This window comes from Durio zibethinus, chromosome 3 (genome assembly GCF_047325235.1).
Source record: "Durio zibethinus cultivar Kanyao isolate XHJ-2024 chromosome 3, ASM4732523v1, whole genome shotgun sequence".
NCBI classification, from domain to species: domain Eukaryota; kingdom Viridiplantae; phylum Streptophyta; class Magnoliopsida; order Malvales; family Malvaceae; genus Durio; species Durio zibethinus.
Genome location: NC_143164.1, coordinates 3,605,337 through 3,625,099, shown reverse-complemented (window position 1 = coordinate 3,625,099; position 19,763 = coordinate 3,605,337). Strand labels below are relative to the sequence as shown.

Genomic DNA, 19,763 nt, shown 5'->3' with positions numbered 1-19,763 from the left:
GATATTTTAATTTCCAAAAGTGGGTTTGCTTTGGTCTTATCCATACTTTTACAGATGCAGTGCTTTCATTATTTCTCTTCTCTTGTCTAGTGAAGCAATCTGAAAGTAAGAGAACCTGAAAAGTATTCTTTCTATTTTGTCCAAATCAAAAATGGTTTCCTTAGTAAACAAGGGAACAGATCATCAAAGTCAGCATTTAGCAGAACAAGCATAACAATGAATGAAAATACAAGGCAAAAAGTAGATGAATTGCTTTCCATGTTCTTATCCAATCCCCTAGGCTTCATTTGACACGGGTCATTCCATTCTAAAAATTTCTTCCATCCCTTAAGATATTTCGGATAAGATTTCATATATCAACCAATTTTCTATGTGGAAAAACCCCTATTTGTATACTGATAACAATTATAGTTAAATAACTTAACTAGCTAGCTTGGTTGTGAACATAAGTTAAAAATATCTAATCAAACCATCCTGGAAAAGACAAACTCTAACCAGAAATATCAAACCACAGATGAGCAACGAACTAATCTTCTAATCATGGAGTGATTTGAATCCCATTTTCAGGGCATGGTTTGTTTTATTCATTTTCTAGCTGTTATGCCTTGAAAGGAGGCTAGTGGCCATGGTAAATAACTTTTCTTGAAAAGTGTTTCTCTGATCAATTTCATAAATGCAAACGCATTGCTTGATTTGATATGTGGACTTCATTTTTTGTCCACATTTGAATGTCTTGACTCTAGTAGATTGGTGTTGGGTTCTATACGCGTGAAAATGACAATCACTCAATTAGGAGTTCAGGATTTCATGGACAGGGGAGCTTTGTTATTCCTTTACAGAAAGGAAACAAGATAAATTTCGCTGATCAATTTCATACATGTGAACGCATTGCTTGATTTGATATGTAGACTTTCATTTTTTTTCCACATTTGAATGTCTTGACTGTGAAGTCAAAGCATTGAGATCCCACTAGTAGATTGGTTTTGGGTTATATGCCCATGAAAATGACAATAACTCAATTAGGAGTTCAGGATTTCATGGACAGGGGAGCTTTGTTGTTCCTTAACAGAAAGGAAACAAAGATAAAAAATGATTCCAAACTAAAATTTGGTCGTTTTTTTTTTTTTATTTATTTAAAGTCGTTGAAATTTAAATACAAATCAATAGGCTTAGAATTGGTTTACGCAATTACTTTAAGAAATGATATTATATATATTATTTAAATTTTAATATTTATAATTTTTTATTTTATCTTTAAAATATGATCACTGTTTTTAAAATATGTTAGATAGCTGTGATTGTGAGATGAAAAGATTAATGAGTTGAGTCAGTACTATAAAACTTAGATAAAGTTCGTTAAGTGAAGTTTTTAATTAAAAATTATTTAATAAAAAATTTAAATTGATAAATTAATAAAATTTAATAAAAAATTTATAATATAAATTTAATTGATATTTATTTAACGATAAAAATTATATCAAAATTTTATTTAAAATATTTATCTTAAAAGTAAATCAAAATTTATTAAATTTTACTTAATTTATAATAAAATTTTTAATTTTGATTTTTATTTAATAAATTTCATTTAAATTTTTTTCTTGTTAGACAATCCAAATAAACACTAGAGAGGTGTTATTACCCATTGATTTCTGGGACCCATAGATGTTTAACCTTTTTCGAAGCAAACTACAAAATTTTAACAATCCAACCTCACTTTTACCTACTGTTAATCACTCCATTAATCATGAACCCAAAAGCTGTAGAGAATTAAATGCAGGTTAATTGCTTCTCATTCTTTTTGCCTATGGCCTACGCTGAAAAGCATTTAAGATCCCATGTCGATCATAAGATAAGAGCTGACAAACTAATTAATTTCTTCAAGCTAATTGTTCCGTTTTGCATGCAACAAAAGGAATATGCAAAACAATTTTAATGAATTTTGCATTAAATGCAATCGTTAACAATTTTATAGTTCGTTATTAATATATTAGATAAAAATATTATCTTATATAGTAATTTTAAAAAAAATACTCTTAAGAAAATTTTTTTATTAAAATAATGATTAAAGATTCATTTGGAGGAACAATAAAAATAATTTCAATGAAATTAAAAATAATAATAATAATTATTATAATTATGATTAAAAAAATTCATAAAAAAATTTATATTGAATGAATTTTATTAAAATTAATATTTAAATTAAATTAATGATACGATGAATTTAATTATATCATACCTTAAAAATGCGATAAAATTCAAATCCATGTTAAATCAAAAGACTTGCATTTTTTTTTCTTCAAGGGGACATTTGATTCAACGTTGCACCCTTGATATGGCAAGCTATATTTGAATATTTCATGTTAATATAATTGAGTTAAGTGTAAATTCATTAAACAGATACAGAATCATTAAAAAATCATTATTGCTTTTTCTGACAGTTTAACTAATATACTAATCAAATAGTAGTTGAGTGCCATGGTCATCAAATTGCTAACCTTAATTGGTTTAGATCAGTTGTAAAAATAATCAACATTAGCTGGGCAATCAGAGGATTAATTAAAGGAAAAAGGTAAACCATTGATTAAGAAAAAAAAAAATTTTAAGTCTTAAAGAGAGACAGTGAGGAAAGTTACAGTGCCATGGACTTTTATCAAGGATTAACATTGTTCTTATCCTCAACCAAAGATCTTGACCTGTTAGTCTACCTCTTTGGCATTGAGAATTTTTGTCCTTCTCTGATTAATCAAATATATATTCGATGTTCCGTATATTTATATTATATAAAATATTAATAATTTATATATATTATATATATAAATTATCTATTAATTTATATAAAAAAAATATAAAATATTTTTTATTTTTATTAAATTTATATATAATTTATATTAATATTTTAAATTATATTATTTTCGTATTTTTTTCATACCTATTTCCAAGTACCGGAGTGTTGGGAGGGGTTGAACATTGCGTGTCTGACGGTGTCGCCCGATATCTCACGGTTGGTAGCGTCTGCAATGGAGCTGAAGAAGTTGAAGTGCGATAATTTCTACAGAAGAAAACTAATATTTGTTTTTATCTTAACTTTTGTCCGGTGGCTTTCGTACCGTTTGTCAGGCCTCACGTGATATTCATATACCTTTCTAATTTTTCTACTTCCAACTCGGTCATGCTGGCATGCCTTCTTTTCTAATCAAACCGTTTTTCACTTTCCCTGAAAGAGTTGAGAGCTTGAACTAATCAATGTCTCTTGGATTTCATTATTCATCACATTCCCACCACCAAACCAAGAGTTCCCAATTCCCCTGTTTTTAATAGATCTCTTATTTTATATATTCATATCATATAAAATATTAAAATTTATATATTTATATTATATTTTATACAAAAAATTATGTGAAATAATTTATATCAATATAAAAATATAAAATATATATTTTTAATTTTATTAAATTGATATATAATTAATGATAAAATTTTAAATCGTATTATTTTTAAATTTTATTTTTATATTATATTCGTATTATATTACAGTATTATATTTTAAATTATCATATTTAATTTTTAATTATTTTGAGATTAATATTCTCTAATTTTAAAACTCATGATTTTCCCATGCAAAGAAACTTTCATTTGCTTTTGATTTTTCCCTTTCATTAATTCGAATGTGATCATCAAAACCTACAAAACAGTTGAGTTCAGAATTCTTTCAAGACTAGTGGTTTTTTCTCTTCTCCTTTTCATCTTCTTTTCTCCAGACAAAGATTTTGGCCAAATGAGATTCGTGAATTGTGAGTTTTGTGGCCAATATAAGGCTAAAGGGTGTTAGTTTTTCAGCTTTCCAAATGTGCATAAAGTGAATTGAAATGAGCCAATTCTGAAAAGGAAAGTAGCCCATGTGATGGAAAAAGAAAGGTGAACTGCTCTGTAGTGCATTAGTCCATGAGTGATTATATTAAGTAAAGAATTGCTAATTATGGTGTTTAATTTATGCCAAACAATTAATAATTTTATATATGATAACCAATAGGGATTAAAATTAAATTCCAGGATCAGGGCACTACACTTTCTTCTGAAGGTCATTTGTCAATCAAATCTAAGATTTCTTTAATCAATTATACATACAATCTTCAATATTTTTTCCATACTGCCAAACAGCACAAAGTTTTCCCAAAATTATTTGTTTTTGTTGGAATAATATTCAGGAAATTTTGACTTTTTTTCTGGGTTATTCCTAACTTCTTTGTTTCTGATGTTGAAATATAAGCAAAAGATCAGCCCATGTGCAAATGAATTAATTGTTTGGAAAAGGATTTTGAAATTGGATGTAAATTAGGACAGGCTATTATTATGTTGGTCACGAATTCAAAGACTGGAAAAATTTTTTTTCAACGTAACCTGTTAATAAAATATTAAAATTCAAATTTAAATAACATTAATTATATATCATCAATTTATTATACTACTATTAATATCTAATTAACCAAATAATGGTTTTGAGAAATTGATAAATAAAACCAAAATTAAATATAATTAAGGTGGTTCACAACAAAAATCGCATTTAAGTGTTTCAAAAGAGCGTAATTTAGTAAATTAATGTGAAATTTTCTAAATAATCCGAATGAGCCGTATCCGGAGTTTCATGCTTCATTAGGAAATTTATAATAATAAATACACTTCTCATACTGCATTCTTGATTGTCGTTGACATTCAATTTGTCAAGAAAGAAAAAGAAAATTTTAATTTAACAATTGAATTATGAAATAACATAAATTATTAATGGTAATTATTAGATTATTTTTACCTTCTGTATTAAACATAGCATAAAATTTCAAAAGATAAAAAGAAATTAACTTATAAGGATAGGACCCACTTTACTTTTCGTAACGGGAAAAGATAGACATGCGACTTGGCGAGAGAGAAAAAAAAAAAAAAAATCATTTGTTGGTGCCACAGTGAGACCCGTTCGAGATCGTGCGTTTTCCCTCTGGTGTCTGCAGTCAGCACACCACCTAACCCAACGCAACGCGCTCTCTCTCCCCACCACGCGTGGCTCTGCATTTGGTTATCATTCAATTGCGCTTAACTCTATATAATTCAATAATCATTTCGATTTTTCTGTAATTTCTTTTCCCTTTTTTTTTTTAATGCAAAAGCATTGGATAATTCAGCTATATATAAAGCCCTACGAATCTATTCAAATCATTCAGTTTCCAAAGCCCTTTACTCAAAAGAATACTCCTCTCTTCTCCTACCAGGTTCCAAATCTGGAAGCAACCTTAAACCTTCTACTTCGTTTCCCCTCATTGTCTTGTTAAACAAGCATGGATTCCTTTGAATGTGACAACGTCAAGGCAGAGAAAGAAGACGCTTTATGGAGATATAACATGGAGAGGAACTTGAGGATCGGTTTTCGCTTAACTGGGTTTTTGTTTGCTTTGTTTTTGTTGTCATGGTCATGGTTCCCCACTGTGATTCCTGACACCGTCGAGGTTGCTGGAGATTTTCGCCGCTGTTTCGTTTCCACTCTTGACAAATCTCTCTATAACTTCGTTCTTGTAAACATCATCATCCTTGTTGTTTATATTTTGTCTAGCCAAAAACAGACCCAGAAACAAACCACCAATCCTGACATCTACGACGAGTACGTCAGCTGTCGCCGGAGTACACCCACATCCGCCGTCGCTACCGCCGCTCCTGCCACGGAGGAGACCATGGTGGACAAACAAATCATCCTGGTACAAAATGCGATTGCTCTTTCTCCAGAAAAGCAGCAACGGACAACAGTTGATACAGTTGCAGAGACAAAAATTTCCCTTTCTCCAGTTAAACAACCTACGACGATCCGTACAGTACTGACAAAGAAAAAGCCTGACGTTTCTTCAACTGCAGTCGAGCAAAAGGAGTACCGAAGAACTCGATCAATGGTTTTGGAATCTCGAAACCAACGGCCCCGGGAGTTTTGGAGACCAGAGACAGCTATCAGCAGAGAGCTAGTGATTTCAGGAATAGAGCCGCCAAGGAAATCAATGGATGAGATGAGCAGTGAAGAGTTTCAGTTCATCATAGATAGTTTCATTGCTGAAAGAAAGAAAACTCTGCTGCAGGAAAATACTGCCCATTACACTAGGAGAAAAGAAAAGTGCACATCTACTGTGGTTAAGAATTAGGAGATTAGAGAAAATCATCGAGTTTAAAAGAAAAAATCTATCTCGATTTTCGAATTATTAGGTTTTCAGGATCTTATAGTTATAATTTCTGTTTGTGAGGTACGCTGATAATATTTCCCTGGTTTTGTGGGAGTAAAATTAAGACAACTAAGTTCAATGGGATCTTGTGGTTTTTTTATCGTTTTTATTTCTTTGTTTTGTCTTTTTATTGCCAGTTTTCCTTGATCTTTGAATTGGACATACGGTTCAGTGCTCTGCGAATCTGTGTTTCTGCTTTGCTGAGTTTATAAGTTGACTCTGAATCATGTGCATTCGGACAAAGTTTATCGGGCCTAAAAATAAGAAATAGCAGCAACGGAATTCAGGGATAAAAAAAACTCCTAAAGTCCTGTGCTGAGTTGGGTTGGGTACAGGGTTTGGAATATTTGAGTTTTCTTTTCTCTGACAGGAGAATTCATTTCAACTCCTCTAAACTTACTTTCACATTTAGTCCTTACTTCTTGCTTTGGGAAATCCTTGTTTGTGTTCTCTTGTCAAATATGGCAATTTTAGAGCTAAAATACTTCAGATATATCTTCAGCATCATGCAAATTTGGTTAGAGGAATCATTCCTTGTTTATTTGAATGCTATTTCGATTCGCTGTTGTTTTCAATTCTTCATGATTATAGCATAGATTTACATTCCAATTTCAGTCAATTCTATCATTTTCTTGAAGTCCAACTTCCACTTCGGTTCTTCTTCCAACTCCTCGTGTTTGACTGTTTCTATGCTAATCAGTACCCAAAAATCCAAAGGTACAATGATGGAAGGCAAACAGTGTAAAATGCTATGATATACATGAATAGCACCAAAAAAAGGGTGAGCGTTTGCTTCATGAATACCCAATCATGGAAATTACACTGTTATTCCGATTATTATAATATATATTTTCCCGAAATATACTTAAAGTGCATGAAAGTAAAGTACTTTACTCCAGCATAATGGAGTAATAATTTAGAATGTTGATGAATTTACTATCAAAAAGCTTGAAATCTTCCACGGGAAAGTCAATAACTTTTGCTCTACTTTAGCATGCCCTGTACCAATAAACTAAGCAGCTTTATCTTAATCTCCATCTTAATTGTGTTTATCATCATTACTTTCACTAACTGGCGGGGGCTTTGAGGAACATTAGATACTTTTAGAGCAAAAATGAGGATATTTTTCTGCAATATTTCCAGGCACAAAGTTCCCACCACCAGCTTTTTCTTCTTTAATTCTCTGTATTGTCTCTTGAAGTGACATGCCAAATCTTCTTCTAATAATTTCGTTTTCCTGATTTTTCTTTCCTTAAAAAAAAAAACCATCAAAAACTTATTTGCCCATAATTAGAACTCAGTACCAACTTGAAAATTCTGAAACCAGTCCAGTAAATAATTCAGGCAATAGCCAATGTTTCAAGAACATGGTTTTATTTGGTCTTCAGTGTTGGCAAAGGGACCATTAGTGGGATAAAAAAGAAGGGTTGAGGTTGAAGCGGTGGTTACTAGGGAACATTGGCTTTGGAGTGGGGTTGAGGGTTGAGGCCCATGTGGGCAGTGGGGTATTTCTGTTTTGTATCTATATTCTACAGCGTAGGCTTCTTTACAATGAATTACCCTGCTCTTATCCACTTGTTATGATAATTCTGTAACAAAAATGGGAAAAAGAGGTTTTCTTCTTGTTTATTAACCATCATCAACAACATTTCCTTCCACTTTTGTTGTTTCTCGATCAGCTTGGCACTATGGCCAACTGGTGTACATTAAACATCGAACTTCTCAATTATTTGCTCCTTGCCAGAAGCTCTTTTTCCGTACAAATGGCATATTGTCTGGGGGTTCTTAAATTAATCCATCAGTAAAATTCAATTTTTTAATAAAAAAATTGTCGTGTATGCCCCATTTCTGCATGATTGTGTTATATCTTGGACCATCCATCTGGCATTTGTTTCACTTCATCACACTATTCATTGTCAACAAATTGACTATATTTTTTAACAATTTATTTCTGTTAGTGCCATTCAGCTATCAATACAGATTTTCAGTATGAAAACTGACTTTGAGGTAAAATTGACAACTCCTATTATCTGGGGTCTTTGCAATTTTGTCTTCTGTATTCCCTTAACATTGATGAGTTTATATTTAATATCTTATTAGTGTATAAGTTTTACATATTATTAATGAATTAATGATAATAATTTATTAATGAGATAAATCAGATGATAATATTTTATTAATGATAAATTATTTTAATTTATGTATATTTATTTTAAAAGTTAATATTTGCTCATTAATGAATTATTATAATTTAATTTATTGATAATATATAAAATTTATATACTGACATTGTATCAAATATAAATTTTATATTGATTAACCTTAAAAATTGGAAACCTAAACCCTCTACCATTGAAATTCCAATACTACAAATGTTGTTCGACTGTGAACTATATTTGGATTTTCATCCTCGATTAGAGAAACACAACCTCTGTTTTCATGGAAATGGAAGACCCCTATTTCTCTGAAAGCAGACTGGTTTGTTCAATTGTTCCTTTCATGTTTTTGATAGTAATAGTGATAATATCACACAATTATAATAGAATTATAATAGTATGGAAAAGTGAAAGGGGAAAATAATAATATAATATAATATTTGTCTTCATATTGGAGTAACAATATTAATATCTTTGTCTCCAAAGATTGTCATTTCCATTTCTATTCTTCTGCTCACCAGCTGTCATATGAACCAAGAGGTCCCATCATTATTTTTTTCCTTCTTTTCATTTTCTGCTCCTGAATAAGAGCCATGTGAACTCTCAGTTTTCTAAACCTTAATTTCAATTGGGCCTTTTCATAATCAGTAGGCAGCAGCCATGAAAGTCTCCTCTAATATTCTTTTTAGTACTTTCAGCTCTGAACCTTTTGGTCTTTGGATTCTTGTAAAATAGCAAGCTTACTCCTTGTTTTTACTATTTGATTTAAAAAAATTCAAACCAATTTGATTGGTGAAATCAACATCATGATCACTAGAATGAGATTTAATAAGTAGAAAACATTGTGATAGTTAAGTCGATGATGAATTGATAGGAGATCAGCTCTCATGCCTGCACTAATCATAGGATTGAGCTAATACATGTCAACAAGAACAACCAAACTAGCAAGAAACTCTTGGCATTTCTCGTTTCAATGCAGTAATTTTTTCAACTAAAGATTTGGCATATTTGTTAGTATCTGTAAAACGTACATCAACTGGTGTATGCATGATTAGGCCTTAGGGTATAATTAGATATCAGGTGAGGGGTTCTCATCCATTCCATTGCTTTTGTTTGGTTGGAGAGAGACTACTGGCTTTATAGGGGGTTGGCATTGGGTTCTGTTGGAATCAAAACGTAGCCAGCCCCCCTTTAAGGAAAAAATATTATTGGGGAAGACAGATAAAGGTAATCATTAAACTACAAAATTGGATACAACCGAACTGCCTGCCATTAGTGTCAGTACGAGTACATATCCTTCTTTGGCATGGTGAGACGTCAAGAAGTTTATATTGCAGCTTCCATCCAACCATTCCTCAAACGGAAGACATAACAGAAGCGAAAAATGATGAGGGAGTGAACAGGATTTTAGCTCAGCTGGTTAATATGTGATCGTTTTTAAGTTGGCATTCACCAAATCTAAATTCTAAATTTCAATACCTACAATTCAGTTTTTATTTTCAGATTGCCTTAAAATTGGCAACCTGTCCTCTGCCCTTAGATTAAGGGGCGGCGTCTGTCCCATTTGGGTAAGGTTGTAGGACAAGCTGGATCATTCTGGCAGGGCATATGCAACCTATTATTTCACGCTTTTCTTTTTTTTTTTTTCGTTCATATGCTATCTTAGCTTAGGTATTTAAATATCAAACAATACGTTTTTATATATGATACATAAAGCATGGCGTCGTTTTTTTTCTTACTTTCCATGAAAATATGGAGCAAGAAGGAATATTGTACTACAAGATATCTTAATTATTTAATATTTGAAGATCAGGTTTTCTCTTGAGACATGATGAATAGCTAGCAAACATCAACCAGTGTTTGTGTCATAACTCATGATTGAGATGCAATTAAAGTAAGTTATGTCACAACGAGGTCTGTTTCTTATTCATCAATGTATGTCTCTAACACTGTTGCTAAGTGATTTTTAAATTGCACATTAATATGTTAATGTAATATTATATAATATTAATATAATTATGTTGATATAATTACAATATCTTATTGTAATTTTAGATGTTATTATAATTTTTAATATTATGTTTGATTACATAATTATATTAATATTAAAATATTACATAAAGTTTAATTACGGTATTAGCTAAAATGATTTTTTTTTTTTTTAGATTTGAGTTGTTAAAAGTCTTATCTATACATTTTATATATACTTAATTTTAGCAAAATTTTGACCTTATATTGCAGCACATATCATTACTATTTTCAGTAAAAAGGTTCTTTAAATAATTTTACCTATAATGCAAAATATAATTAATATTAACTTTAAAAGATGGAAACTTAAAGCTGCATTTAAAATTTTTTTCATAATACAAAAACAGGCTGCTTAGAATAAATGTAAAACTTAAATTTATTATTATAATAAGAATAATTTTTATATTTTTAATTTTGTTTAACTTAGAAGCATAGGGCATTTGATTAAGATCATCCAGAATAAGAAAGAACTTTGTTGAAGCTTTTTCTGCAGGATGAAGTTGATCAGCCTGCTTAAGTCATTAAAAATAAACCCAGAAGGTTTAGTGCTAAAATATGATGTGAATCAATAGGCCAGTAGCTCTCATTCAATGGTTTTTGGGCTAGGTTTATGCCAACTGTTAGCATTTGAAAGCCCATAAGCAAAGTGATTTCGACAAAACTTGAAGGCCGCCAACTCAGCAACATTTTGCACATTGCTTCGAAGGTTATATGCATCAAATTGAATTAGAGCCACAGACTCCTGATCAGATGGGCAAAATCATATTTGATTGTCGAGGGTAAATTTTACTATTCCCTATTTGCTGTGCAACCTTTCATGGCAAATCATGTATATTTATGAGGAAAAGAATTTCTATCAACAAACCTTAAGAGCTTCATTAAGTACAATGACAGGGCCTCCATCTTCCCTTACCAAGAGCGTTAACAATGAGTTCATCTAACTGTTTAACTAACAGCAATAAGGAACGGTTTATGATGGTGGGGAGAAGCACAAAGCAAGCTTTGATTCCCCACTAGCTCTGCAATTGACTTCATCTACATCTTTGTGAATCTCCCCAAGTCATTGTTTAGGATTGCTTTAGCTGATTCAGTGCTCGACACAAATACATGCGTCTCTCCGAATATGTTGGCTTTGAAGCAATTCTCATATCTGTAAAAAGACTCATGGCAAAATGAAACAACGACCCTTCAAAACAACACATTTGTTTCCACAGTCAAAGCATGCTTGGTTGAACAAATTCTATATTCTGTAACAACTCGATCTGATGCTAAAAGATATTATTTTGTTTTGGTTTATTGAATCATTTTTTTTGAAACTTTTTTCGGTGAATATTGACCAAGTGTCAAATAACAGATATTAGTACATGAGCTACTTATAAAACATGTGTCAATATTGAACCATATTCTCCAAAGAAGTGTGGTTCAGAAAATAAGCTTTCAGAATTCAGAGTTTTTCCATGAAAGCTGCGTTTTAAATGACTCAAAAAGCGGACACGTGAGACTGCGAACTCGGACAAAGTAAAAAAAGCCATTGTCACTGTACAGTTTCCCCAATAAACAGCAATCCTAGACTACCTGGAGAAATATCAGCTCCGTGTTCCTGATTGCCGAGGGACAAAGATCCAAAACTGCCTAAAAACAAAGGCAATAAGGACCAACATCTAGCAAAAGCTGAATCATTTTTCCTAGTCTCTACTGTCATTGGCAGGAAAAATGAAGAATTTCATCATTTTATGTTTATTTGAACCATGAATTTCACATTTGAAATTGAATGGGAAAACACGTTTTAGGTACAAAAATGGTGTGTCGGTTTATTGGCCTACAAAGATTTGCCACCAGTGCTTGAAATAATTTCCCCTTTCAACTCCAAGTACTCTTTGAGTGGACGTTGGTACTCTCTAAAGCCAGCCAGTCGCTGGTATGAGCTATCAAAGTCATGCAACTTTAGCAGACTTGCAGTGATATTGAAGATATTGAAATATGGCGATTTAACTATATATCATACGCCGTAATTAGTTTTGAAAATGGACAATTAATTGGCTTCAAAGGCTTCGGCAACCGACAATGACTTCGGGGCGAGATGGAAAAAGATGTACAAGAACCTTTATAGCCACAGATTTTTATTAAAAAGTTCTGAAAGTGTTTTCATCATAGACTTCGTTATATACACTTTTTCCACAGGCCTTATTAGCCTTGTTTGGCTCCTGACTTACAGGATCCTTGACGGTATCCTGGAAAGTGGCTAGATATATGATTGTATACTACATGTTAGTATTTATATTTGATTTCGTGGGCAAAGACAATGCGACCTAGTTTTGAAATTGGACAATTAATTGGTTTCAAAGGTTAAGGTTTTGGTAACCGACAATGACTACAGGGCGAGATGGACAAAGATATAGGAGAACCTTTGTAGCCACGGATTTTTATTACAAACTTCTGAAAGAGTTCCACTAATTAATCAAACATCCAAACGAATTCATAGTTGATATTTCTGACCAAGACCGAATGAGTATAATTCATACCATTTGAAGTAGAAGAATGAGGTTAACTGAAATTGCAGTACTGTCACCCGACATGTGTTTTTCAAATGCTTGCTTTCACAAACTTTAAAATGCTGTGATTGGTCGTTAATTTCATGTTAATAAAATAAAATTAGACTAGTTTAAATTCAGGAATTTTATTTCTCCAGGGACTATTAATACATTAATTCCCATTAATTATCCTAGAAAACAAAAGGCTTCCAATAGCCGAAGCTGTATTTGCATCTATTTTCTTTGGTTTTTGTAGAATCCAGCGAAACAAAAGTAGGAAACTAACTATAAAATTGCAGACTGTTCTTAAGCTGTGGTTCTAATTTGATTTGATTTGATTACCCCTTTTTAATCAGGGACATCACCAAATCGATGTACTTGGTTCTAGTCTTTGACAAGTGATTCCCAACAATGACCGCGAACCTGCTGAATAAATCATCCATTACATCTTGTCCAATTCCAAAGTGAGATTCCAGCATCGATTCCGCCACGGCTCTGATGGTTTTTGCCACTCGTTGTCCTGTCAATAGTTTCCCTTCTGCTGTATGGATGTCACTAACGGCACCTCCATCCCAGTCAATTTCAAAAGCTTCAAGGCGATCAATTATGAAAGATCCTTCCTTTTGTATCTCCACCTTAATTTCCTCAGCACACGGAGCATAGTAAGGGGCATTGAAAGAATCGACCTTTTCCTCTTCAATTCGACCCTGGAAAAAGTTCACTAGTTTAGTTTAGTTAGTCAACCTTGAAAGCTCATTCCACTTTCACAACTTACTTATTTGTACCATTCAAGGATTGATTCTAGTCCAATTCTGCACGTGATTCCTTTTTTAAGGGAATTGTTTGACCTAATTCACATTTCGAACTTTACTTATAGAGAGTGAACTTACCAATCGAAATAAAATGACATGCATGAAAAATTAAAAGAAAAAGCCTTTGCAGCATATACCTCTCTAACCAGGCTCATAATTGCTTGGGCTAACAACTCCCAATGGTAGCAGCTATCTTCAGTTGTGGGATCAGCGGATCTCCTTCCCATGAAAGAAAGGATCATGCGGCCACCGGAAACCAATTCCTGGGAACGCGACTTTATGAACAGTAAAAAATCCTTCTGGAATTGCAATGAATACGCATCCAACACGCTCTTCGGGCTGCTCTTTGAAATATAGAGCTTTCCCTTATTTAAATGTCTGAGAGCATCGCTCTCCATGCCTGCTGGAACCTGTTAAAATCAAGCATTTCTTCCTTACACACACCCAAGCACCATTAAATTGTTCAATATCTATTTACAATTGCATCACATACAAGTTGTTAGTTCAATTCCATCCAAGTATAAATCCCTGATTTCATCACTATTATATATCCTAAAATAATTGCTGAAAATTAGTTTAAGAAAAAAGAGTTGCTACATGTTTGAATTCTTATTTCTATACATAGATGATCTAGGGTTTTTAAACTTCAAAAACAGAGTACCTAATCTTCGATTAATAATTAACTTGATTTAGTATTATTTAACTACCCTAACGAATATATGCAAACTTTTAAATCTTCTTTGCATGCCAAAGAATTTTTTTTTATTTAAATAAAAAAATTTCAGATTTAATTTTTTTGAATAAAAAAATATATGCCTCTATTGTTGAATTAATGCTAAGTTCAATTTGATGTCTGTCTAAACTTATGATAGTGACCTCGATCCATACTAAAGTTTCCATAAAGTTTTATGTATTGACTTCATTAAACTTCCTTTTACGTTTGGTTTTGACATCTATTTGGCACGTTTTGTTTTTATAGTAATGAAATTCAAACTTCTTGATTTCAGGAGCATTTTAGTACTGATCATACATAAATGTATACCACACATATTTCCCAAAAAATATAAATTTATATATCATACATAATGAGATTCGATTGCGAATTAATTCTTAGGGTAATGTGGATCCACCCTACTGATGGGGTTCACCATTTTAATTTCTCACCTTATGTTTAGATTTTGCCCTTTCATCGAATATATCAACTTTTAAGCCATAGATTTATAGGAATTTTTTTTTTAATATTGATGAATATGTATCAGGCATGAAAAAAAAAAGGAAATTAAAAACTTAAAATCAGTGTATGATACTGTAACTTAAATTTTATGCAAATTGACTTTTATATTAATTGGTATGTCATTAGAATTTATATTTAAAAATTATAAATTTAAAAGAATTTATGTGTATAGTATTTTATTTACACAAATAAATATAAGAGTAGGAAGTTTAAAGATATTAAAATTTTCAACAAAAGAACTTAATTTTCATACAATTTTGTAAATTAGCTGAAAATCTGAAATTATACCTACTAATTCTAGAAAGACAAGTTTACAGAAATTGTTGATATTGTCAAAAAAAAAATGTAATGCTAGAATAAAATATTCCATCTGTTTCATTTTGTATGTTTTTATTAAATTTTTTTGTCAAATAAATTAAATTTTAATCATTATTTTTAAATATTACATTAAATTAAAATTTTTACAAATATATTTTAAAAATTTTGAATCTCAAACTCTAAGAATCCTATTTTTTAAAATTTTTTCCTAATATATATTGATTAGGTAAGCTACCTATATATATATATATATATATATATATATATATATATATATATATATGGTTCCTATAAATATTTGGCCCACAACTGTACGATGATGCAACCTTAGCATAATTATTGAAGTTGTCGATAAAAATATTTATTTGGTGTATATTGAAAATATAAACTAATGTTTTTATTTTTAAGGACATATTTGATATATAAAATTATAATAAGATAAAATAAAATAATATTATAAATAGAGTTAAATTAAATAATATCATTTTATATCATATTTAATGTATATAAAAATTAAATTAGAATAATTTTATTTATTGATTAAAATTATCATTTTACAAAATTTATATTATTTAAATTATTCATGTAATTTTAAGGGTATAATCAGATATATAAATTTAATTAAAAAAAAATTATATCATCTTAAATGAAAAGAATGATTACTTTTTTTTATTTTTTTAAAATACAAATTAAATATAATATAAAATAATTATTATGTTATCTTTTATATATATATATATATATATATATATAATTCTACGTATCAAACATGACTTTAATAACTTATTTATACTCTTTTGAAAACTCTATATAAAAGGTAGACTAATAAAATTTATGGTGTATGATCTATTGATCTATAATGTGCATGAGACTATAGGTCTATAAGTAATTAGATCTAGCTGTAACGTTCATGAGATTATAGGTATGTAAAGTTGAAAGATGAACTCTTTTAATTTCATCGTTTTATGATCACCGATTCACACTAACCTGAGAGAGCCAGTGAAGACTGGAAGAAGCGTGCACGAAGTGCAGGCTGTTGCTAGGGAACAGTCTGCCATAGAAAGAGCCTGGCATGCCAGCTATGAAGCAGGATCCAGCTTCAATACCCTTCTCTTCTTTGAGTCTGTTGTAGAATGCCGGTAATGACATGAATATGTCATTGAAATCATTGCTATAAAGATCATTCAAGAACACTCTCAACTCCGGTACTGGACGACCAAGATGACGACTTGTTGCTTGTACCATGTCCATGATATCAGAGATCACGGCTAAGGTGTTTGGTCCCGATGAGCAACCCAAGTCTGCAATCCCCATGCTTTCTATGACATTGTTGCATGAGATTTCTAGTATTGCTTCCTCAATGATTGGCTTCCCGACAGATATGATTTTGCTCTAACAAATCGAAACAACAAAAAGGCAAACACATAGGTTTGAGGAAGGAAAAAAACACACACACACACACACTTAATTAAACTGAAAACATGTATGATGATGTTTCAATGGCGGAAAAGAAGAGAAACCTGAACCGTCGAGTTCTTTGCATAACTAGTCTCGCCATTCCCTTTGTTCATGTGAAGCACTCGCATCACTTCCATCTTTAATTTTCTTACCTGACTACTTTCTCTCTTATTTATGCAATTAGAAGGCAGAACGAAGAGACTGGAGGGTATTGGTCCGCTATATATAGAGCCTGAGCTGGGTCCAAGGAAAAAGTTATGTGGATGTGGTACGATCCATTCGGAGAAAACAAGATAAACAGTTTATTATATAAAATTATATTTAGGTTTTTATTAGAAAACTTAAAAGAATAAAACAAAATTATTGAATGATTAATTGTCCACCTGATCTTATACACAATAAGATTAATTAATCGTCTTGTTAAAAAAAAATATGTAGTAATACTAATATCGATTTTCCGTATGTTAGGTTTAGGGTATTTAAAAAAAAAAAACATTGATATCATGATATGGTATACTATGATTTTATATTCTATTTTATTAGAAATTATGCCTCAAATCTTAAAAAGCATGATTGTAATTTTTTTTAATTTTTTTGTAGATTATTAAAAATATTGCTCGATGAATAAGAGAAACTTTTTAAATAAAATTATAAAAGGAAAGTGATTATGGGTAAGTAGAGAAAATCTAAAATATATTTAGTGAGTTATGAAAGAAATATGGAAAGAAAGTTGTAAGATTTTGCAAGATTAAATGTGTAGAGTGTAGGATAAATAAAAAATCTAGTTAAAAAAGGTATGATACTAATTACTTATGATGGGTACATATGATGATAGAGATACTTAATTAAGATAAATAATAGTTAAAAGCATTGAAATATATGATATATTATATATGATTCTATATTCAATCTTATATATATAAAAACATCCCCTATGCATGATTGGATACATATACTATTTTACACTAAATTTTATGAACATTTTGTAGTAGAAATTTTGTATAATATTCTCAATTTCTTATCCCATGTGATAATAAGATTGCCATTATCAAAATGACACGAGGATTGAAAGAAAATAAAAAGAGTTCCCCAATTATAAGAGAATAATTTATCTGATTGATTAACTTTTTGTTTTGTCCTCGTTTTTCATCTTATAAAGTAGAATTTATCTTATTCTTTTCATATTATATGTCAAAGCATATCCATATATTTCTAAGATTTTCAACCAATCCAAGTCCTTTCTAGCTTGCCCTTAATTAAAAACCACACAATTCGAAATGTGTGGGACTCTCTCATTTAATTACATGGTAATAATAACAATAAGAAAATATACATTAAAAATGTGTTTGATACATAATATTATGATAAAATAAAATAAGATAATATTATAAATAAAATTTGATTACATAGGAAGAGATTAGCTAACACAAAAAAAATTTAGACTTGTTTCAAATTATTAATTTTAATAAATTTAAGGGATTAGATTAAAGCAAAATTTTCACTTTTTCACTTGTCTCTCTCATCTTTTGAATTTATTAAAATTAATTATTAAAAAATGCGTAAAATCTTTTAATTTTATACTGATGTAAGTTGATATTTTATCAGATTAAATAATATTATTTTATCTTGTATTTGAAGTAAGCAAAAATTAAGATAGGATAATTTTATTTATTAATCAATATTTTTTTTTTAAATTTATATAATTTAAATTATTAATGTAGATTTTAAATATATAATAGGATATATAAATTTAATCTCATAAATTAAAAGTAATTCTTTTTACTTTAAAAAAATTAAATTATTCTATGCTCAGAAAATGATTAATCATCTTTACAAATTATAATTTATCTATTTTTTTATATACAAATTAAATATAATATAAAATAATAATTATTTTTTTATTTATTACCTTATGCATCAATCATCGCCTAAAATTATTTGATTAAATGCCATTGCAAAACATGTAAGCAAGTAGTCATGAGCAAGCTGATTCCTAACTTATCAACCCCAACGGACCAACAACACCTTTCCAGAGAGAGCGACCAGGGGACCCTCACTTGTGGAAAATTTAAGCCACTTTGACCCGAAGGCTTATTCCTCACTAATAATTTCCATGTCCACGGGAGAACGACCTCAGCAGGCTCACAAAATTGAGTAATGTAGACACCAGTTTTGTTTGGGTCTACTGTTTTAATTTTAATAATAATATTATTAATAATAATAATATTTAAAAATAATTATTAATTATATAAAAATATAAAATAACAAAAAAAAATAAAAAAAGAGAAAAACAGAAAGTAAGGTGGTTGGCATTGCTGCCGCCCCACAACTAGCCACCCTACAGCCTCCTGACGCCCCCTGACTAACTCTCTTTCAGCCCACCTACAGCCATCCTACAGCCACCTAGATCCTCTTAATTGAAGCCCTTAAAAATCTTCAACCATTTTCCCTTCAAACTCACTGGAAGGCTCTCTGAAGAAAAAAGAATACCCCTTCAACCTCTCTCTCGAAATCCCTTTCAACATCTCTCTGGAACCCCCCTTTTCGAAAGCTTTTTCGGACACACAGCCCCCCTCCTTTGAACAAGTTTTTGAATATCCAAAATCCTAGCCTCCCATACTCAGAAAAACCCAAACCTCTCACGAAATCTCTTACCCATCAGAAAACCAAACAAATACCAAAACCAAAGAAAACAAACAAAAAAAACAACACAGTTCTTACCTACAGTGAGGAACTATCAGTGTCAAGCAAGCCCTGCAAAAATAAAAAAATAAAAAGTCAGTTTCTCAAAAAAAAAAAAAAAGAAACCGAAAGCTTTAAACCTTGATCTACGTTGATTGGGGCTGTTTCTGGTACAACGAACTTCGGATCTGAAAAGATCGCGTTAAAAGTAGCTTTCTGATCACCTTTTGAAATTTTTGACTACCGACGACGGTGACCAGGCGGCGACGATGCGATTTTTCGACGGCCGAACCTCT

At 30.8% G+C, this 19,763-nt stretch overlaps 2 protein-coding genes across 2 annotated transcripts; one reads left to right on the top strand and one right to left on the bottom strand.

The window, feature by feature from the left end:
- Positions 1 to 5,127: 5,127 nt before the first annotated feature.
- LOC111300830 (uncharacterized) lies at positions 5,128 to 6,357 on the top strand. The gene has a single exon (XM_022896443.2). The coding sequence runs from the start codon at positions 5,325 to 5,327 to the stop codon at positions 6,168 to 6,170; it is 846 nt and encodes a 281-aa protein (XP_022752178.1). The 5' UTR covers positions 5,128 to 5,324; the 3' UTR covers positions 6,171 to 6,357.
- A 6,610-nt stretch (positions 6,358 to 12,967) lies between these two features.
- LOC111300821 (putative jasmonic acid carboxyl methyltransferase 2) lies at positions 12,968 to 17,009 on the bottom strand. Its single transcript, XM_022896435.2, has 4 exons — positions 16,848 to 17,009; positions 16,315 to 16,719; positions 13,913 to 14,185; positions 12,968 to 13,670 (listed from the first exon to the last, which is right to left on the bottom strand). The coding sequence occupies exons 1-4, from the start codon at positions 16,920 to 16,922 to the stop codon at positions 13,302 to 13,304; spliced, it is 1,122 nt and encodes a 373-aa protein (XP_022752170.1). The 5' UTR covers positions 16,923 to 17,009; the 3' UTR covers positions 12,968 to 13,301.
- Positions 17,010 to 19,763: the final 2,754 nt, after the last annotated feature.

What these genes read in the sequence shown, in the direction of transcription:
- LOC111300830 (XM_022896443.2), top strand. Translation starts at nt 5,325, where the DNA reads ATGGATTCCTTTGAATGTGACAACGTCAAGGCAGAGAAAGAAGACGCT.
- LOC111300821 (XM_022896435.2), bottom strand. Translation starts at nt 16,922, where the DNA reads ATGGAAGTGATGCGAGTGCTTCACATGAACAAAGGGAATGGCGAGACT. An exon ending in CAAAGAACTCGACGGTTCAG is followed by an intron (nt 16,720 to 16,847) that starts GTTTCTCTTCTT and finishes TCGATTTGTTAG; the next exon opens with AGCAAAATCATATCTGTCGG. An exon ending in GTCTTCACTGGCTCTCTCAG is followed by an intron (nt 14,186 to 16,314) that starts GTTAGTGTGAAT and finishes TGATTTTAACAG; the next exon opens with GTTCCAGCAGGCATGGAGAG.